We start from the raw sequence: 23,883 nt of genomic DNA, 5'->3' as shown, positions 1-23,883 counted from the left end.
GACGTTGGTTTTATACCACGTCTGTGTCAGAGTGACAGGTTCGTATTGTCTCGCATTAATGTTCTAAACAATGGGGGTCAAAGGTGAAAGGTGTGATTGTTGTCTCGCATCAATGTTCTAAACAAGGGGGTCAAAGGTGAAAGGTGTGATTGGTGTCTCTCATCAATGTTCTAAACAAGGGGGTCAAAGGTGAAAGGTGTGATTGGTGTCTCGCATCAATGTTCTAAACAAGGGGGTCAAAGGTGAAAGGTGTGATTGGTGTCTCTCATGAAAGTTTAAAAAAAAATGGTTAGGTTAGTGAAATAATTAAAGGTGAAATAAGATCTCGAATCGTTATGATACAGTTAGGAACATTGTAAAACTTATACTTTTTTTATGATTATGCATGTATATATACATACACTCTTTCTATCATTCACACACACGTGTATGTATATATATATATATATATATATATATATATATATATATATATATATATATATATATATATATATATGCGTAATAGAAATAGTTTATATATATACGCATATATATGTAGGTATATATACTTAATGTGTAAGTAAATACATACGAATATATATGGATGTGTATATATATATATATATATATATATATATATATATATATATATATATATATATATATATATATATACGCATTTGGCCCGCTAGTATATGCATGTGGACCGCTAGTATATGAATGTGGCCCGCTAGTATATACATGTGGTCCACTTGTATATGTATGTGGTCTGTTTCTGTTAATTTGTATTTAACATATATGTATATATATATATATATATATATATATATATATATATATATATATATATAAACATATATAAATAGGTATTCATACATAATGTATAAGTATATACATACGAATATATGGGGATGTATATGTATATAAATAAATAAATAAATATATATATATATATATATATATATATATATATATATATATATATATATATATATATATATATATATATATATATATATATATATATATATATATATATATATATATACGCATTTGGCCCGCTAGTAAAGTGCATGTGGCCCACTAGTTTATACATGTGGCCTACTAGTATATGCATGTGGCCCACTTGTATATGTATGTGGCCCGTTTCTGTTCATATATATATATATATATATATATATATATATATATATATATATATATATAAACAAAATCATATAGGATTTTATCATTGCATTTATATTCTCCCTTACCTTTCCTATTAAGCAAATGCTGTAATAAGACCTATTAATATTGAAAGAAACAAAACAACTTACGTTGTAGGTCCAATAAAAGTTTGAGGCTAGAGATAATGACGTGATGGGGGAGCTTTAAAGTGCCGACATGACCAGTCTGCGAGCCCGGCCCAGCATGCCGCCCCTGGGGTACTTGATGTTCTTAGTTATTCCCGACCACGTCCCTGACAATCTTAGATAAACTGGAACTCCCCGAGACGAAGGAATACTAATGCCGCTCCAGGAAGGGGATCGCTCCGGCTACTGTCCGCGGCGGGATCGGTGGGGGAGGCGATGCTCGATGGGCCCGCACGTCCGTGTGGAGAGCTGGACTAGCGAGCGAGGCTTAGATGATGAAAGCTCACCCTTTAATGTCTGTCTCTGTCCCCCCACACCCCCACCCCACAATCCCCTTCATGATGTCTTATTATGGTAGCTGCGTATTAACTTATCTGGGTTGGTGGTTGAGGCCTTTTGGGCTCAATATTTTAGAAATTGGTTTAGTTTTTGGTTTGCTGTTATTGGAGTACCAACAAACCAGAATAAAATATAAAACTTCACATCATACATCATCGCACCATAAAACATCATATTGTATACGGCCAGGCTTTAAAATATCGCACCCCAACACATCGCATTATTAAACAGATAAGTTAAAGCAACAAATAAAACGTTGAATAAAATCTTTACTTTGAGAATAAATTAAAAACATTAAACATTGCACTATAAATAGTCATTTTATCAAAAGACAGTACTGTACGAAACGACGAAAATAAAACGCCAGTAAATGAACATCCCATTATAAAAAGCCGCTCTATAAAACATGAAGCCATTATACATAGCATCATAAAACTTTAAATTATAAATATCACACTATCAAACGCACGTTAGAAGTACACACTATTAATTAGCATACTAATTAACATCGCGCTATATATCAACTCTTTATAAAACATCGCACTAAACGATACAAAACGATACTAAACGATACTAAACTATACTAAAGCATACTAAACGATACTAAAGCATACTAAACGATACTAAACCATACTAAACGATACTAAACCATACTAAACGATACTAAACGATAATGTAAAAGACCGTTTTAAAAACATTACGCCCTAAAACAACATATCACAAAAATAACATAACAAAATACCACACCACAAAACAGTACAACCGTAAAACGATGCACCTTTAAAGTTCACACAAACCACACATCCTATAACAAAACACCCACCCATTCCACGTCACGCCATAAAACATCACGACGTAAAATTCAAGCAAATCATCATCATCATTAACCATCACATAACACGTTCAACTTTGACAACAATCTGTTGCCAGAGGCATTGATTATTTCTTTCACAATTCACAATTCATTCACTAGTTCAAAAACTGACGAAGAAAACGTCCGTCTATAAATAGAAACGGGTCGTGATGTTAAATCACGTGACGCAGTGAACATCTGCGTCAGTATGGAGGAGAGCGCCAACGTATATTTAAACGAACTGCGTGGGCCAGGACAATTTTTTAAATTACCGGTCAACATATGTTTTTATGGTGTTTTGTTAAGGTTATTGTGGCAATCATTTTTTCTTTCCTGTTGGAGATTTTTAAGTGCTGTGTTGCCGTGGTCCGAGGGCCGCATGTGGACCGCAAGTATATTGCATTTAGCCCGCTAGTATATTGCATTTAGCCCGCTAGTATATGCATTTAGCCCGCTAGTATATTGCATTTAGCCCGCTAGTATATGCATTTAGCCCGCTAGTATATGCATGTGGTCCGCTAGTATATTGCATTTAGCCCGCTAGTATATGCATTTAGCCCGCTAGTATATGCATGTGGCCGGCTAGTATATTGCATTTAGCCCGCTAGTATATGCATGTGGTCCGCTAGTATATTGCATTTAGCCCGCTAGTATATGCATTTAGCCCGCTAGTATATGCATGTGGTCCGCTAGTATATGCATGTGGTCCGCTAGTATATTGCATTTAGCCCGCTAGTATATGCATTTAGCCCGCTAGTATATTGCATTTAGCCCGCTAGTATATGCATTTAGCCCGCTAGTATATGCATGTGGTCCGCTAGTATATTGCATTTAGCCCGCTAGTATATGCATTTAGCCCGCTAGTATATGCATGTGGCCGGCTAGTATATTGCATTTAGCCCGCTAGTATATGCATGTGGTCCGCTAGTATATTGCATTTAGCCCGCTAGTATATGCATTTAGCCCGCTAGTATAATTCATGTGGCCCGTTAGTATATACATGTGGCCCGCTAGTATATGCATTTAGCCCGCTAGTATATGGCATGTGGCCCGCTAGTATATGCATTTAGCCCGCTAGTATATTACATTTGGCCCGCTAGTATATGCATCTAGCCCGCTAGTATATTGCATTTAGCCCGCTAGTATATGCATCTAGCCCGCTAGTATATGCGTTTGGCCCGCTAGTATATGCATTTAGCCCGCTAGTATATGCATCTAGCCCGCTAGTATATGCATCTAGCCCGCTAGTATATGCGTTTGGCCCGCTAGTATATGCATTTAGCCCGCTAGTATATTACATTTGGCCCGCTAGTATATGCATCTAGCCCGCTAGTATATGCGTTTGGCCCGCTAGTATATGCATTTAGCCCGCTAGTATATACATTTGGCCCGCTAGTATATGCATCTAGCCCGCTAGTATATTGCATTTAGCCCGCTAGTATATGCGTTTGGCCCGCTAGTATATGCATTTAGCCCGCTAGTATATGCATCTAGCCCGCTAGTATATGCATCTAGCCCGCTAGTATATGCGTTTGGCCCGCTAGTATATGCATCTAGCCCGCTAGTATATGCGTTTAGCCCGCTAGTATATGCATTTAGCCCGCTAGTATATGCATCTAGCCCGCTAGTATATGCATCTAGCCCGCTAGTATATGCGTTTGGCCCGCTAGTATATGCATCTAGCCCGCTAGTATATTACATTTGGCCCGCTAGTATATGCATCTAGCCCGCTAGTATATGCATCTAGCCCGCTAGTATATGCATCTAGCCCGCTAGTATATGCATTTAGCCCGCTAGTATATGCATCTAGCCCGCTAGTATATGCATCTAGCCCGCTAGTATATGCGTTTGGCCCGCTAGTATATGCGTTTGGCCCGCTAGTATATGCATCTAGCCCGCTAGTATATGCATCTAGCCCGCTAGTATATGCGTTTGGCCCGCTAGTATATGCATTTAGCCCGCTAGTATATGCATCTAGCCCGCTAGTATATGCATCTAGCCCGCTAGTATATGCGTTTAGCCCGCTAGTATATGCATTTAGCCCGCTAGTATATGCATCTAGCCCGCTAGTATATGCGTTTGGCCCGCTAGTATATGCATCTAGCCCGCTAGTATATGCATCTAGCCCGCTAGTATATGCGTTTGGCCCGCTAGTATATGCATTTAGCCCGCTAGTATATGCATCTAGCCCGCTAGTATATGCATCTAGCCCGCTAGTATATGCGTTTGGCCCGCTAGTATATGCATTTAGCCCGCTAGTATATGCGTTTGGCCCGCTAGTATATGCATTTAGCCCGCTAGTATATGCATCTAGCCCGCTAGTATATGCATCTAGCCCGCTAGTATATGCGTTTGGCCCGCTAGTATATGCATTTAGCCCGCTAGTATATGCATCTAGCCCGCTAGTATATGCATCTAGCCCGCTAGTATATGCATTTGGCCCGCTAGTATATGCATTTAGCCCGCTAGTATATTACATTTGGCCCGCTAGTATATGCATTTAGCCCGCTAGTATATGCATTTAGCCCGCTAGTATATGCATTTGGCCCGCTAGTATATGTACTTAGCCCGCTAGTATATTGCATGTGGCCCGCTAGTATAGGCATTAGGCCCGCTAGTATATTACATTTAGCCCGCTAGTATATGCATTTGGCCCGCTAGTATATGTATTTAGCCCGCTAGTATATTGCATTTGGCCCGCTAGTATATGCACGTAGCCCGATAGTATATGCACGTAGCCCGCTAGTATATGCATGTGGCCCGCTAATATATATCTATATATCTATATCTATCTATATATCGATCAATCTATATATATATATATATATGCATGTGGCCCGCTAGTATATGCATTTGGCCCGCTAGTATATGCATTATGCCAGCTAGTATATTGCATGTGGCCCGCTAAGATATTGCATGTGGCCCGCTAGTTATTTATACGTGGCCCACAAGTATACTGGAATGGACCGCTGTATTTGGCATGCAAGTATATCACTATGATGGCGTATGCTTGTAGGCAATATAACACTTTTAACAATAGAGCTCTTATTTATTTTAAGTAACGACTCTTAACCGAGAGAATCATATAGTGCAAATGCTCAGCCATAATCAAAGGCCAAAAACTGAAAGCATTCATTTTCTTTGAATAAAATAATTCAATAATGCTTATGATTTATCATACCGAATGTTGAATAGCCCCCCCCCCCCTTCCCCTCTCTCTCTCTCACTATATATATATATATATATATATATATATATATATATATATATATATATATATATATATATATATATATATATATATATATATATATATATATATATATATCCGGTCATCGATAATGTTATTCTTCCATAATTCAACGCGACCCTAATACTCTTAGCATCTGGCGTTGACAAGCCTCTGATCTGGACTTCAGCTTGGCTCGTATTTAACCACTACCCTACCCGTCCTGATCCCCTCCCCCCCACCCCCCTGCCCCCACCCCTCAGCCGTTTTAGTTTCTATTATTGACTGACGTTAATGGCCGGGCATTATTTTACCCAAGGATTTTTTTTTCTTCACCAACTGAGCGGCAGACATATTCATTTTTATCCCATTATTTTCGTGTTTGCGGCCTCAGTACTTTTGATCCCTGTCTTTCAGCCGTCCGTATATCCTTCCCGTTGTGTTTAGTAAACGCATAAGGCTTTATCTCCGTCTGATTCCCTATTTATAGCGATGTTATTTCTAAGTCTAATGAAAATGTTTAGGCTTATTTATGCTTGATTTCAGCCGACTAAAGTCCAATGTTTTAGAATGCATATATATATATATATATATATATATATATATATATATATATATATATATATATATATATGTGTGTGTGTGTGTGTGTGTGTGTGTATTTGGTGTACTCTATGGAGCTGAAACATGGATAATAACAGCTATAAATAAGAAGAAAGTACAATTATTTATAAACGTATGCCTCAGAAAGATCCAACGAATTCGCTGGTCTAAAACCATCAGAAATGATGTTCTATGGCAAGGGACAAATCAACTGCCAGCTGAAGTAGAGCTTCTTCAGAGAAAATCAAAATGGATTGGCCACACACTCAAGAAGCCTGAAGAGGCAGACCAAGGAAGACCTGGAGACCTAACCTGGAAGAAGACACCAAGAAGATTCGATACACCTTGGGACAGTTGGGGAGACTAGCCCAGGACAGAGACGCCTGGAAATCTCTTGTCAGCGGCCTAAGTCCCAGGAGGGACGACAGGCGAACCTGACATGTTTCCCAGCAGAAGTTTGGCACTATTTAAAAGCCAATTTCACAGGGTAGTACATGCACTCTCATAGTGTGAAGTTATGTAATATATTTCACCCAAGCAGAGGCTTAGCTAGGTGAGTTTGCTTGATGCCGACTCTATGAGCGCGGTACGCTAGGTAGTTTAAACAAATGTACAAGCTACATCTGAGCTGGATTACTGCATTATACACAGTCAAAGCTAAGAGACTACTGTTCTGCTTTCATGGCTGGTTCAACAATAGGGCTGGTAAGTAGGTCACCAACCAGTTCTATGGCTCGTGCAGGTTTTATTGAGCCGTAGAACTGATTGGTGACCTACTTACCAGCCTATATTCTATATCGATTTTGTGTTACCATAATTACCGCCCCTTCCTCCAACAATTTACAAAGTGGAATGGGGGGGGGGGGGGCGCTGTTTAGTAAATGAGGCTAACTATAAACAGCAGCAAAGGATCGCAAATTTGATTGGTTGCCCCAGGCACTGTGTGTTTCGTTACTCCTATGCGTTCACTCTATACCTTATCTCAATTAAAGCTCATAATAAAATACTTAAAAAAAACTTTTTAAAAAACCACGTTTTTCTTGTGGACTAAAAAGTAGAAAATAACTATTTACATACATTTGATGACAAAAAACGTGGGTCGGGCAGATGGGTCGGGAAATTTGATGGTGAACGTACCCACGTTTTTTGTCATCAAATGTATGTAAATAGTTATTTTCTACTTTTTAGTCCACAAGAAAAACGTGGTTTTTTAAAAAGTTTTTTTTAAGTATTTTATTTTCTACTTTTTAGTCCACAAGAAAAACGTGGTTTTTTAAAAAGTTTTTTTTAAGTATTTTATTTTCTCCTTTTTAGTCCGTTGCTACACATGAAAAACGTGGTTTTTAAAAAAGTTTTTTATATAGTTTATTTTCTACTTTATCTAATGACTTGATTAAGTATGAATTGACTAAGTGTTTATAAATACACGGACTAAAAAAATCTTGAGCGACCAGGATTCGAACCTGGGTTGTCGCGGCCACAACGAGAAGTACTAACCACTATACGATCACGGCCAGCGCGCTCACATCGATTGGGGCCGAAGTAACTGTGTCGATAAGCCTCCAGTCTTGTCGGTATCTTTAGAAATCATGTCCTCAATTTTATGGTCCTTGGGGCGTAATTAAATTAAGCTAATTACGGTCTCTAATTGCTAGTTTTTATGATTGCATCTGAAATTGTTAGGCGAAAGTAGCATGCATGCCAAATTTCAGGTCTATAGAGCAATCAGAAGTGGGCTAATTTTCGATGTCAATTTTAACAACAAACACACGCGAAGCTGAGTTAATAAAAACGTGTTAAAAAATGTGCTAGATACATCTTCATGTTGTTTATCTCCGGATCTATTGCATTTATCTTTGCATATGTCACAAAGGAGACAGTGTGGCCTAAGCAGTAGAGCGCTCGGCAGCTAACCTGAAAGTCTCGAGCTCGAATCCCGGTCAAAGTCAGTAGAACGTCCTTGAGTCCACCCAGCTTTGGTGGGTAGCTAACTCATGTTAGGAAAAACAAAGGCGGCTGGGCAAAGTGCTGACCACACCTTCCCTTGATATGCCGAGGTCATGAAACATATGCCCTCGTCTTCATTGCTAGGTCTAAAGAGGATTCTTTACATTATATGTCACACAATATTTGCATGATTTCCTTTTTACCAAAATCCACTCTGTAATTGGGTTTCTTTACCTTTAACGTTGTCATTATCTTCCAGAATAAAGTCGCATTACTGTAAGACTGTTTTTTTGAAATATAATATGTCCACATACATACATATCTTAGCTAGAATAAAAAAAAAAAAAAAAAAAAAAAAAATATATATATATATATATATCTATCTATATATATATATATATATATATATATATATATATATATATATATATATATATATATATATATATATATATATATATATATATATATATATATATATATATATATATATATATATATATATGTATATGTATATATGTATTGTTTGACCCAAGAGAGGGAGAAATGTATTTCGAGCGTCCAGAAAACATGAAATAAATCGATACCAGTTGTGTTGTTGGTGATGAGTCGCATTAGACGGATCAATAACCAAAATCTATCAATAAGGTTTAGTTGGGCGAGTCCCTTACATGATGAACAGTCGCACAATGGTGTTGATGGGAGGGGTGGGGTGGGGGGGGGGGCAATCAATGGGCAAAGTCTAGACATCGAATTTACGAGCGGTCAAGACACCCTAAGTGTTGAGGAATCATGTGACGAAACTTGACTTGGGATGAGTTGATTGGTTGGTGGATCAGGAGGAGATAATTGACAACTGAAAAGGGGGAGTTAATTTAGAAGCAGAGAGGGGAGGGGAGACCATTCATTTATAGAATGAGTAACAATCCACAGTTGGTAAGAGGTACAGTCAACATTGTGTATAAAGTGCAATCTAAATCTTAAAGAAAAACATCCGCACCCCATGTGCCCCCCCCCCCCCCCAAATGACTTGAAAAAACCTGTTATTATTGTGTAAGATAGAATTTTCTGCTATTCAGTATGTGAGCAGTATAATGGATCCTATGTCACACTAGTGCCTGGCTTTGTTGGCCTATAATGGACCCTATGTCACGTTTGTTGGCCTATAATGGATCCTATGTCACGCTGTTGACCTATAATGGACCCTATGTCACGTTTGCTGGCCTATAATGGGCCCTATGTCACGTTTGCTGACCTATAATGGATCCTATGTCACACTTGTTGGCCTATAATGGACCCTATGTATCGTTTGCTGACCTATAATGGACCCTATGTCACGTTTGCTGGCCTATAATGGACCCTATGTCACGTTTGCTGACCTATAATGGACCCTATGTCACGTTTGCTGGCCTATAATGGACCCTATGTCACGTTTGCTGACCTATAATGGACCCTATGTCACGTTTGCTGGCCTATAATGGACCCTATGTCACGTTTGCTGGCCTATAATGGACCCTATGTCACGCTTTGTTGGCCTATAATGGACCCTATGTCACGTTTGCTGGCCTATACTAAATGTGGAACATGCTCACGGGTGATCGGGAGTTAAATAACCAAAATATACTCGCGATTGCTTGAGTTAGAAAAGTATAGAGAAGACGTGAGATGGGTGTGAAGAAACCGGAGGAGTTCCAGAGACTGATTCCAGAGATTGATTGACGGAATGCCACTTAACATGAATCCTGGGTGTTAGTTAGTTCACGGGTGGTAAAATGTAATAGGCATTACGAGTTACGTAATATGTAACAGACTTTAAGATCCTTACAAAATGACGCTGATCATGACGTAACAAATGCCATTTATACCTCCTAAACGGAACGAGTCTAATACAGTTTTTCCAGTCCCCCCCCCCCACTCCGGAGAAAAAAGTCTGGAAGAAACATTGGACTAATACATCTTAATACTCAACATCAAAATAGACCAAAACTTGAATTATAAGTATGAAATGGAGTTTGACAATAAGCAATCTCATTAAACCTAGCAACTCATTTTGTGACGATTTAGTATAGCAATAGTACATGACACAAACTAACATCACAACTCCTATCTGAATATCATTTTTAAATTTCTCAAACAAATTTATGCAGAAGTGCTATTCAAAATAAAATATATCAAATAAGATAAAGTTATTAGTATGGCAAATGTAAGCACATTTAGAAAATAAATTATTAACTAAATTGATTTTTACACAAATATAAAAAAAGAAAAATATCTTTCAATAAACGAATGACGTAAAAATATCTGCACCAAACACAAAATAACAAACATAAAAGAAAACGGTGGCTAGGGGAATGTATCTGAAATCATGATTGAAAATATTTGATTGATTGATTCAATACACGAAGCGAGAGCCTGGGGGTGGGGTGGGGGTGGGGGTAGCAGCGGTGACGTCGCCAGCAATAAAGATAATTGGAGCGGTATGGGTAGCAGATCCCACGCGAGATGTACGCTCCCGTGGATTGGGGCAGGCAAGATGGGGGGCCAGATTACACCCAGGCCCCACTTCAAAGTGGGACCCGCTGGTTCCGGGGACCCATAAACATCAAACCAATTCAGACCCGGGGTTGTTTTCTGATGATGAGACACATCATACACACCACTCATAGTTCTATTTTCTCTACATCAATCACACTATTCATGTTACATCATTGACTTGATATTGTCTTTTGATCTAATCAAAGAAAATGAATGACAAGGAATTGTGATCAAACATACTCTAGAACTTACGTTTTTTTTATATTTCCCAATACATATTACTCAATGGTTCTTTAATAATTTTACAAGATACGTTTTTTTATATCGAAGGCAAAGCCCAAATCAATCAAACTTAACGGTTTTTGTTGATATCTTGTACTTTACCTAAATCGTGTTAGGTTCTTTTAAGAATCGAATGCACTATAACCATCTTTCAAACGTCATTCTATTCCATCCTGATCGAATACACCGTATAAATCACTCAGCATACATTGTTGCTTTCTAGATTAGATACAAATCACAGACCCAAATACACTATTTAACTAGCTCAAGAGATAACATGTTGTATTCTAGAACTCAAATTAACATCTAAATCATTCAACATATATCATGTTTTTCTCCTTGAAAACTACAAAATCAAAGTACTCTACTACTGTAGCCTATATATATATATATATATATATATATATATATATATATATATATATATATATATATATATATATATATATATATATATATATACATATATATATAAAGAGAGAGAGAGAGAGAGCGACAGACGGACAAGGAGAGAGAAACTGAATAATAGAGAGAGAGAGACAGACAGACAGAGAGATATGGCTGATGTGTGAATGAAGGCTAGTTGATTTGTTCGTCAGTAATATGTTCTAAGAAATCCAGAACAGCGTTATGATAGAAAATGAAATGTCCCCCATATAGGCTACAGAAAACCAATATCCCTCAGCCCCATAAATCCCGGGGTCACTTACCCTCAACGACCAGGCCGTCGTGCCTCTCGCAGTGAACCTTCCGCCACTTGGTGTCACCCCCGGGCATCCAGGGCTCCGTGGCCCAGCGGAACGAGGTGCAGGCCTCGGCCACGCAGTCCTGCTCCACCCACAGCGTCTCGTTGCAGGGCTTGTTGCCCGGGGATGGATAGGCTAAGACTGCCCTTGACCTAGCCTGGACGCCCAAGGTCACATCTAAATTCCAAGGACACAAAAGATATATGGGGCATTAAAAACAATTCCCCCACAGGTAAATAACCCCTCACCGTCAAATATATAGGTGTAAATATAATATATATATATATATATATATATATATATATATATATATATATATATATATATATATATATATATATATATATCGTTATTTCCATAACAATAACATAACATGACACGTTACACAGGCCCACGGGCATACCTTGTTTAAAATCCTCACAGCTGACGTAACAGTTTGACCACTCTGTCCACTCGGACAGTGCGCACTCACCAGGGCAAGGGATGTGGCAGGGGCGGGTTGTCTTTAGGTGGCCAGATAAAAATAAATCGAAGAAAACCATGTTCAGGTATGTCAAAAAAGCAAATGTACAGAATAAATTAATTGTTTTATCCAAAAATCAGAATCAGTATTTTTTATTTATATATTTTTTATTTATATATAGGCCTATACGTATATCATTTTTTACAAGCACATTTAATTAAGCATATTTATAAAATAATCCATTTATATATACACATTTTAATATATATATATATATATATATATATATATATATATATATATATATATGTATATATATATATGAACTTGAAGCTGGACCGGAAGTGACCAACGTGACAAAACAAATCATACTCTTGTCACGTCACCCGGTCACATGACCGTATTTCAATGTGTGAACTTGTCAGCCCACGTGATCCCACAGCGGCGCGTGCTAAAGTGGGGAGAGATAATCTCTAAGCCCATGTGTACCCTCAGACCAACGAGAGCAGGGGTCTCCTGGGGGTCTGGCACTGCGGTGCTGACCACCGGCACTCAACTCGCCAGGAACCCGCGGGAGGTCTCGGATTTCCAGAACTATTTTTTTTGCCCTAGCGGATTAATCTTGATATCCGTTGAAGAAAAAAAACTTTTTTTTTTCAATATGTTACCACATTTCCTTAATAAAACAAACACAAATATAACCAGGAAATTCTCCATAATTTTTAAACAAACTATATCCAACAAAAAGTTCTTGTTTTTAACAATTTTACTTATTTAAAAACCAAATTAAAAAAAAAACAACTTCCACCTTAATCCAAACATTAATTTAAAAGAATTTTTAATCTTTATCCCATAACTTAATTTATAAATTACATATTTTTAAAAATATTTGTTTCACTCTAATGCTAAATCTAAATCTTTGCTCTACAGTAAACCTGTATCGAAGCCTTAATCCAAATAATACCCTAAAATCAAGTTTTATCCAAGCTTAATCGGGATTTTAAAAAAAATCTACAACACTAATTCTAATTCTAAATATAACGTTTGCCCTAAATTAAATTTGAACTCCCAGCTTAATCTAAATAATATGCTAAATTAAAGCTATGTCATCAGGTCAAAAGATTTAGGTCTTGACCAGTATAAGAATGTATTGCTTATCACTACCTCGTTATTAATGTCTTTATCGCACAATCATACCAGACTTAAGTCGCAGACTAACTGCACTACTAGATACAGCAACAATAATAAGACAGCAAACACCGACTTTTTTATGCTTAGACCTAGTTGCACCAACCGCTTCATGCTTAGATATACTTGCATAACATTGAAGTTGAGTCCTACTTGTACCAAACTGTTTCATACTGAGATCTACTTGCACCAAATAGTTTCATGCTTAGGTCTACTTGCATGACACGCACGTTACAATGTCCCACACAAACGTTTTCATGCTTAAATCTACTTAAATCTACTTGCGCCATACTGTTTCATACTTAGACCTGCTTGGACCACACTAACTTTTTCATGCTTAGACCTACTTGCACTAATCTGTTTCATGCTTAGACCTACTTGCACTAATCTGTTTCATGCTTAGACCTACTTGCACTAATCTGTTTCATGCTTAGACCTACTTGCACTAATCTGTTTCATGCTTAGACCTACTTTCCCTAAACTGTTTCATGCTTAGACCTACTTGCACCAAACTTTTTCATGCTTAGACCTACTTGCACCAAACTTTTTCATGCTTATATCTACTTGCACCAAACTGTTTCATGCTTAGACCTACTTGCATGATGGCTTTCTCCAAGTCCACTGGACACTTTGACGTGTCGACAGGTTTGTCATCGTCCCCCACACAAGAGACATTTCTCACCTGGATCCCGCCACCACACACTCCAGGCTGAAAGGAATAGGTTCAAATCCATCAGAGTTACAGGCATTTTACAGGACACATCTATTAGGGCTGGTTTTATTCAATGCAGAAAACGATCCAAGAAAATGTTCAATACTTTATTTGTTCTCATCTTTACACATCACACAGCAGCTCCCGTCCCTAGCTGCTACAAACTAAAATCGCCCTACAATCGTTCACTCCTGCTTTTATACCCGCACTAGACCTTAGGACAACAATACCTAAACACACCGAGGATTAACTCGACTCACACACACCTATTCCATACGTTCTAGACTATTCTAGCCTATTCTAATCTAACCTACAACTGATCCGTAACAACATATACAACATGAACAACATGTGACGGATCAGAAAACAATAGACGATAGTCAAGAACATAAAAACAGGCAGATGGGGATGGATCGGCCACGCCCTGTGAAATGTAGCGAGGCAAGCAATACCAGGTGAAGAGAAAAGTGGGCCGCCCGAAGAAATCACGGAGAGGGACTGTGGAAGGGGAAGCAAGAACCGCCAGGCTTACATGGACTGAGCTAAAGAGAGTATCCTAAAACAGTGTACGAATGGAGAGGTCTCGATACAGCCATTGTTGTCCGTGAGAGGTCTAGCTGCAGCTATTTGTTGTCTATGAGAGTTCTAGCTGCAGCCATTTGTTGTCCATGAGAGGTCTAGCTGCAGCCATATGTTGTCCGTGACAGGTCTAGCTGGAGCCATGTGTTGTCCACGAGAGGTCTAGCTGCAGCCATTTTTTGTCCGTGAGACGTCTAGCTGCAGCCATTTGTTGTCCATGAGAGGTCTAGCTGCAGCCATTTGTTGTCCATGAGAGGTATAGCTGCAGCCCTTAGCTGCTCGGGATTCACTAACCGGAGACAGACACAAGTGAAAAGAGCTTTCTGTGTCTGCCCAATGTGTAATGAGCACCCAAAAAGAAACGGCGATACACTATTAAACACATAACCGGAGGTTGGAAAGGAAACTATTTTTTACATTGAGATTAGAGAACTTCCTGTCAGAACATTCCATTCGCATCACCCCCCACGTCATTAGCATCAACCCCTACCAGCCCCCACGCCACTGGCATCAACCCGCCCCCCCCACCCTTACGCCACTGGCATCAACCCGCCACCCTCCCCCACACACATGACTTACATCAACCCCCCCTACCACCCCCACCGTCACCTCCACCCAAACATTGAACCCCCCCCCCCCCCCCAAAGACTCACTGGTAAAATGCAATGGCTCCAGTCAGTCACCGACCACCTGTAGCATGGCCGGTGTATGCAGGGCATGGACTGGTCAAGCTTGTCTGGACACTTCCGGCCGTTACCGTGCCAGCCTTGCAGGATGTTTCTTCGTCTTTGTTTCACACCTGTAAACAATGGGGGGTCACATTCAAGTATGACGTCACGCTATCTTAGCCGATGTCTACCCCCTCCCAAAATATACATTCTTTGTCACGTCTACGATCTCACATTCCACCCCCCCACGTCTTATTTCTGACTTAACAAAATTACAAGCAACTATTATGATATACAAACTATCTAACCTAATTGGCTAAATTTGTGGTTCATTATTGAAAACAATGCCGCGCATTAAAACAACTTATTAGTCTCTCCATCTAATAACATTTTCCCTTTCTCTCTGCCTCCATCTCATTCTATCTCTTCCATATATCTCTCCCTCAATCTCTCTCCCGCACTCTCTCAATCTTTCACTCTCTTTTATTCTCTCTCTCTCTCTCTCTCTCTCTCTCTCTCTCTCTCTCTCTCTCTCTCTCTAAATCTTTCTCATCCACAATAACTCTCTATCTTAAATGGACATAACCATAGCTTGCAGTCTAGTTTAAATACGAAGTCAAGTTTTTAACCAATACCAATTCCAATGAAGCTAACACATGCACTAAAGCACGGGTTCCCAACCTGGGGTTCGCGACCCCCCTGGGGGTCGCAAAGGTCTTTCTGGGGGGTCGACAACTGGTATACTAAACCTTAGTAATTTGAAACAAAACATAAATATTTAGAAGAATTTTTGAAATTCGGCTTCATTAACATCACTGGAAATGTAATAGAGAAGAAACAAAGCGCACTGTACAAAGTTGTTCTCAGTCACGAATCTATGAAATCTTCAAAACTAAAACGTCATTTAAGACGAGTCATTCGGAACACACCAAAAAATACATGGAGTTCTTTCGTCGATAAGAAGCTAGTTGCAAACGCCAGAGACTTGATCGAACAGGAAGTTTTCACCAGCATTAGTGCAAGCATCAAATGAATTCGCGATAGAAAATGCCAAGCAAAAAAAAAAAAAATAGGAGAAAATCTCATCAAACGTTGCATGTACGTAAATGTTAAATAACACATTTTTATTGACATTAAGCTTTCACCATTGTTTGCTTTTCAAGATGATAAATCAACAGACGTGAGTTCGTGTTCGCAGTTGCTGGTCTGTGTCTATATTTATGCAGATGATAGCAAAGATAAAAGAGTTGCTCTTTTGTGAAGATAGCATGGAGAAAATAAATATCTTTTTTGAAACTGGATGATTAAATTGGGTTAGAACGGCTGTGGGGGTTTGTACGGATGGTGTGCCATCTATGTTTAGCTCAAAATCGGGCTTTCAGAAAACAGAAAAGATTTAGCTCCCTAACCACTGCCCTAACCAATCGACATCAAGAGTCCATTGCTAGTATAAGTCGTAAATTATATAAAATCTGGAGCCTTCAAAGAACTGAGCAAAAACATTAATATAGATCACGAGGTTCTGCTCTTCTACACTACAGTACGCTGGCTGTCAAACGAAATGTTGTAAATTGTGTTTTTGAATTGAAATCTGAAATCAAATTGTTCTTGGGAGTGCAAAGGAAACAAGACTTTTTGGTATACTTAAAACGACATAGAGTGGTTGGAGAGAGTATCATACCTAGCAGATATGTTCGAACATCAAGATAAGCTTAACCTGAAGCTTCAAGGAAAATGAACGAATATTATAACTTTCCATGATAATCTCGGGGCATTTTTATCAAAGCTGCAAAATCGGTAAAGAAAACAAATCTTGGAAATATTGTAAATTTGAGAAACTCTGCTGTGTGGTAGATGAATCTGATTGGGAGATAATTAAAATTTTGAAAGAAGCGATTTCTGGGCATCTTGAATCTCTTGAAAACGAACTGCATCGCTATTTCTCTGAGCTGAAAAAAAGAAGAATCTGCATTTACGCATTACCCATTCTCTTCTTCCCTTGATGTTGCCGGCATTCCCGATGAATTACAAGATGAATTTTTTGATTTGCAGAATGATTCCGTGTAAGATGAAAAACTGCAGACACAATTTTGGTGTAGTATTCACCATTCATACCCAAACGTAAAATTGATTGACTTTTCGAGAATATATTTTCAACACTATTCTTCGATTAAAAACAAAATTAAGATAATTATATTGACATAGGTTGGCGTTAACAATTTTTTTTTTAAATTAAAAACTTAACCACGAAGGTTTAGTGAATAGTATGCAATTTTACTCAAGTTATCAAGAGTGGTTCATATTGAAAGTCTACTAGAAAATCTTATTTTAGTGCTTATTAATTTCCATACTAATTTCGGCTTTTTAATTCTATGGGGGTCGCGGGTCACTTAATTTTTATAAAAGGGGGTCGCCACTCGAAAAAAGGTTGGGAACCAAAAGAATCCCATCAGTTAAACAATTTATATAAACATATTTTCTCATATTGACAATCACATGACAAATTTCAACCAACCAAGGCCGCAGGAGCTACTGCACGTGGTCCAAGACGTCCAATCAGATAAGAGACAATCGTTGTCGCAGGGCGCTTCACACGACACGACCAGCGGCTCGGTGATTGGTCCGTAGAGCTGAAACAAAGAGAGCTTGTCACGTGATGTAACAAATACAGGTTGTCACGACATGTAACAAAGAGAGGTTATCATGTTATGTAACAAAGCTATGTTGTCATGTAACAATGATATCTTGTCACGATATGTAACAAAGAGAGGGTGTCACGCTATGTAACAAAGAAACGTTTTCATGTAACAAAGAGAGGGTGTCACGCTATGTAACAAAGACACGTTTTCATGTAACAAAGAGAGGGTGTCACGCTATGTAACAAAACCATATCAAACTATGTATAATAAAGAAATATTAACAGTTGACAAAGCTAAAGTCTAGAGAACAAAGAGAAACGTTTTAATAAGAGATGAACAAAGAGGGTAGTTCTCCCATAATCAGATAATCAGACAACAGGAAGACGTTTCTCATTGAACAACAAAGAGCTGACAGAAACAATGAACACATTTCCAACCACGATTCACAATTAGCATTCGAAATATACCATACAAATACATGCATTTTAAAGGTTTGCATTAGCAGCTTGAAGAAATGATAAACACATTTCCAATCACAATTTACAATTCGCATTTGAAATAACTCCTAAAAATAGATGCAATTTAAAGGTTTGCAAGCGATGGGACATCCCGTAATTTGATGACTGGTGTGTTTTCTGAGGGACTATACTATGTCAATTACATTGTTATTTTTTAATTCCGAGGTCAACTCCATTGCCAGTTTGTCTTACTTATGCGAATATATATATATTATTTTTGTCTAATTATACAAATAGTTTTGCCATTAAAACAGTCGTAGATGGAACTGGTCACAGAAGAATCCTAAATAATCTTTTAATTATTTATAATTATAGACATTAGTATAGTCAGTTTATAGTAACAAAACGTAAAATGTATACATAAACTAGTTGAACATCTAAAGTACTACTAAACTTAAAATTAGTATAGTCGGTTTATAGTAAGAAATAAACCGGGAGTGATCTCCCCTAAACTTTCTCGAATATTCTTAAATAAAACAACAGGGGATGGGAACTCGGGATATAGTTATGATTTTTAATCCATTTTAAATACATAAACTTTTTAAAATAAAATAGAATCTCATAGAAAAAAGAATTGCGCACCTAGCGAACGCCAAATAAAGATGTTCATAATAGTGCGCAATATTATTAGTACTTTATAAATTTACATGCGTTTTTTGAGAAATCGGAAATAGCGTAAATTAGTACTTTCGGTCAACGGAAATTACTCAAAATTTGACAGAAGTTAGAGAATTAGATCTTTTACTTACATGTGAAATTTCTTTTATCTATCTGAAACAGTACTCAAGTTATAAGCTTTTAAAAAATTTAAAGTTGAAAAAGTAACACTTCCGATTATTGGAAATCGCTCAAAAGTTGCAAGGGATCTACGATTTTGATAAAATACTTATATATGAAATTTCATCAACCTAGCTGTAACGGTACTCAAGTTATCGTGTTTACACACAGCCACACAGACACACAGACACACACACAGACATACGGACAAGATTGCAAAATAATGTTTTTCCGTATCCGTGAGGTGTAAAACGTCGAGATTTGTAAAAATCTTGATTTTTTTTTGCACGATTACAAGACTTTCTCTATACTTCGTATATACGAGAGAGTAAAAAGTAAAATGTATACATAACTAGTTGAACATCTACAGTACTACTAACCTTAAACTAATAATATGATGAAATAATTGTAACCAGATCTAATATGTTGTGTTCTAGTGAGAATAGTGTATCCAATTAAAGGTTCCATATACGTTAAGCCAAAAAGTTTAGTCAAAGCCAGGGGTAGGAATTAAGGAGGGGGGGGGGGAGTGTCTACGGAAGTTCTGAGGAGGAGGATTTAAGCAAGGGTATTACGTGGGATGGTTTAAGTTGTGAGCTTGATTAGGAGGGTTTAGGAGGAGGGTTTAGGAGCAGGGTTTAAGTCGTGGGTTTAATGAGGAGGGTTTAAGTCGTGGGTTTAATGAGGAGGGTTTAAGTTGTGAGTTTAATGAGGAAGGTTAACGCCGGAGGGTTTGAATAGGAGGGTTTAAGGGGGAGGGTTAAATGGGAATGTTTGTAGGAGAAAGGTTTAACTAAAACCATCGGCCCTTAAGTGATAGCTAATCCAAGATGCTTAGTCAGCAGAGCTTTAAAAAAAAACAAGACTATATTACACGTTAGTAAGCTCTGAATCTAGAGAATGGTTGGGAGGGTTTCAGAAGGAGGGTTGGAGGAGGAAGGTTTAACTGTAGCTGACACAGGTTGTTGAAACTAGTGTATCTGGGCACTGTGCTGGCCACACTATCCTCTTGTATGCCGAGGTTATTGAAACAGACGAACTCTACTTCATCTGCCCACTATGTCTTGGGCAAGAACGGAAAAAAAATGATGAATTGATGTGATAATTGTACACATGTTTCTTATTACGACTGAATAAAACTGAGTTTGTTTGATATAAAATATAGATATTGAGAATTCCAGTTACTTTTTTTTAAAAATCATAAATGTCTTCTCATGCAACCGGATGCAATTCACACGTTTTAAGGATTTGCGAACTACCGTTCATCTTATTCTCAGAAAATATTTTTAAAACATTAAAATGTGATTCAAACTTGATAATAAATGTAAGAAATAAAAAAAAAAGAAATATTGTACTTATGTTAGCTTATAGATGCACCAAGAAAATGTGTTTCTCGATTCTGTTATTCTGGACCCTAACTCTAGCGGGCATAGCTATACGGTTACTCTCTAGGCAAAAACATCCTGTCTTTTTGTCTATTCAAAAACCACCCGCACACCCATTATACAACGTACGGTATTTTAACGACCCAATTTGTTTCCTGAGAAAAGAAAATCTCTTCTTCAAATTTGGGTTCACCAGGGGAGGTAATGGCCCCAATGGTCGGGGAATTTAGAGATTGATTAAAACACACAGGAGGAGTAACTTTTGATAGAATTTAAATACGGAGTTAATGATTGTCTTGTTACATAATTTATGCATGGCTAATAAACTGGATTTTTATTAGAAGAATGGTGTTGTTTGATGTATTTTCTATGCCTGCAGTGCAATTAACTGTTTACAGTAATTTTGTAATCATTATTGGTATTTAATTAATGGACCATTGTACCAGCTATACTATGTCTTTGGTATTGATGCTATATTATCGTGCATTTAGGCTAAAATAACTCACACAGCTTCTCCGAAACTCATACATAGTACATAAACATACACAGCAAACAAACAACATAAATCACAAAATACGTAACTTAAAAAACTGCATAATACACACCCGATCAAGTAAAGCACACATACATGCTTAGGAAACAATAAACCATATAACATAATCATACAAAGAAAGACATAAACCATATTAAGCAATCATACTTAGAACATAACTATACAAAGTGTATAATAAATTACACATAATCATACAGAGCACATAATATTCATATGACTCATTCAGACAAAACATTTCATACATAACATCCAGTCATACACAGAAAACAACCTTACACAGCACACAATCATACACAGCAACCAACCTGACATAACACAATCATACACAACTAATCTTACATAACACAATCATACACAGCAACCAATCTTACATTACACACACGCATAGATCTTAAACTTATACTAGAATAACGACAACGTCCAAGAGAAAGAAAAATGTTCCATTTCCAGTGTGTTTTTGTGATCGTAACAAAATGACAAAAACGCGAACCGCGAAGAGTAAACAATAACACACCGTAAATATCAAGCGTACACACAGAATACACATTCTATTGACACTCTCTATAAGCTGTTTAAACTATTTTATTTTAAATTTCAATTCATTAAAGTTCTTCATTAAATCTTTTAATTTTTTTTTCTAAATTTAATAAGGGAAGAAAAAAAAATAAATTTCAAGGCCCTGCATCTCGTATGATAATCTCTCTTTTATTAATTTTTTTTCAAGTAGAAAATTAGCATTTAATTAGGTAATTTGCGAATTAAATTAAAAACCGACCACCGAAATTTGGGAATGGTTAAAAATAAAATGCGTTATATAGTGTGAGTACTGTTAAAGAATAAGAGAGAGAAAACGGTAAATTTCTATTGCAGAACGACAGGTTTTTTAAAACAATTGCATTGGATATTTTTCTCAAGGCTAACCCTATGCATTACGTAGATAGTAAAATATAGTAGGCCTACATTACACCCTAAAAACTACGGAGATCTAACCCAGAATCGTAATATTACACACACTCATGGAATACAAGACACATAAACTCAATGGAGTAGTTAGCGCTTGATTAGGACATTTAGAAATAGACAAACTCCTACCAAACAACTAATTATTCCTTAGAAAAATTAAAATTAAAATAATGGTTCATTTGTTTTAGCTGTACCCTAACATTGAACTACTAGTGACGCCTTGCTTGTGGTTAAGACACGAGATATATTTAGGTTTAAAGATAATTAAAATATAATAATATCTTATGTCAATTCAGTTATGTTAGGGCTGAGGGTACGGCTAACCAAAGAGTGACTCAACTTACAATCTCACACTTGTGGTCCTCCACCCTCTCCCCCACGCCGTTCCTGCAACTGGCGAACCTCTCCTTGTGCCCCACCCCACACTCCCGGCTCCCCCCGTTGACCAGACAGCTCGTCCACTCCGACACCTCCCAGGAGAGCTCCACGCACGTCTTCTGTCTCAGGCAGGGGCGTTCCTCCAGGAGATCGGAGCAGGGTTCGGCCATGGCGTACTGCCCGGGCTGGCGGAGAATGTGGCGGATACGCCTCTGGTTCTGGTGCCCGTTACACGGCTAAAAGAAAAAACATACAATAATAACAGCACAGCATGAAAAAATAACCACACAACATACAATAATAGCAGCACAGCATAAAACAACTTTCAATGTTTAAAACAGGCTTTTCTCTATGTGCGCATACAGGACATACAACAAACGATACGCCGTCACGTACTTAGAAAAAAAATAAACCGGGAGTGATCTCCCCTAAACTTTCTCGAATATTCTTATATAACTTGAAATATAGACATGATTTTTAATTACTTAAACTTTTAAAAATAGAATAGAATCTCATAGAAAAAAGAATTGCGCACCAAGCGAACGCCAAAACAAAATGTGCATAATAGTGCGCAATGTTATTAGTACTTTATAAATTTACATTCGTTATTTGACAAATCGAAAATAGCGTAAATTAGTACTTCCGGTCAACGGAAATTACTAAAAATTTGACAGAAGGTAGAGAATTAAATCGTTTACTTACATGTGAAATTTCATTTATCTATCTGAAATAGTACTCAAGTAATAGGCTTTTGAAAAATTCAAAGTAGAAAAAGTACCACTTCCGGTTATCGGAAATTGCTCAAAAGTTGATCAGGATCTACGATTTTGATAAAATACTTATATATGAAATTTCATCAACCTAGCTGTAACGGTACTCAAGTTATCGTGTTTACACACAGACAGACAGACACACAGACACACAGACATACGGACAAGATTGCAAAATTATGTTTTTCCGTATAAGTGAGGTGTAAAACGTCGAGATTTGTTAAAATCTCGATTTTATTTTGCACGATTACAAGACTTTCTCTATACGAGAAAGTAATAATATCATAATTCGAGGGTACAGAGGACAAATGCAGTATGTCCACTAAATATGTCAAATCGATGTACATTTATACTGATACTGATACTGTAAATAGTACAAGTTACAAGAACACTTATGTACAATGTCAGAAAAGTAGAATGCA

The 23,883-nt window shown here is 37.6% G+C and overlaps 1 protein-coding gene across 1 annotated transcript in view; it reads right to left on the bottom strand.

Annotated features, from left to right (window-relative positions):
- Positions 1-23,883, bottom strand: part of LOC131937657 (thrombospondin type-1 domain-containing protein 7A) — a 222,134-nt gene that overhangs the window by 60,325 nt on the left and 137,926 nt on the right. Inside the window, exons 21-26 of the mRNA XM_059295249.1 lie at positions 22,658-22,927; positions 17,994-18,108; positions 15,464-15,609; positions 14,115-14,228; positions 12,272-12,371; positions 11,833-12,045 (exon numbers count right to left, since the gene is read on the bottom strand). Coding sequence (XP_059151232.1) covers positions 11,833-12,045; positions 12,272-12,371; positions 14,115-14,228; positions 15,464-15,609; positions 17,994-18,108; positions 22,658-22,927 — 958 coding nt within the window. The remainder of the gene's footprint in view (positions 1-11,832; positions 12,046-12,271; positions 12,372-14,114; positions 14,229-15,463; positions 15,610-17,993; positions 18,109-22,657; positions 22,928-23,883) is intronic.

This window comes from Physella acuta, unplaced genomic scaffold (genome assembly GCF_028476545.2).
Source record: "Physella acuta isolate Inbredline_101_S28 unplaced genomic scaffold, ASM2847654v3 ptg000217l, whole genome shotgun sequence".
NCBI classification, from domain to species: domain Eukaryota; kingdom Metazoa; phylum Mollusca; class Gastropoda; family Physidae; genus Physella; species Physella acuta.
Note: the sequence above shows the minus strand (reverse complement) of the source record. Positions and strands in the feature narration are given on the sequence as shown.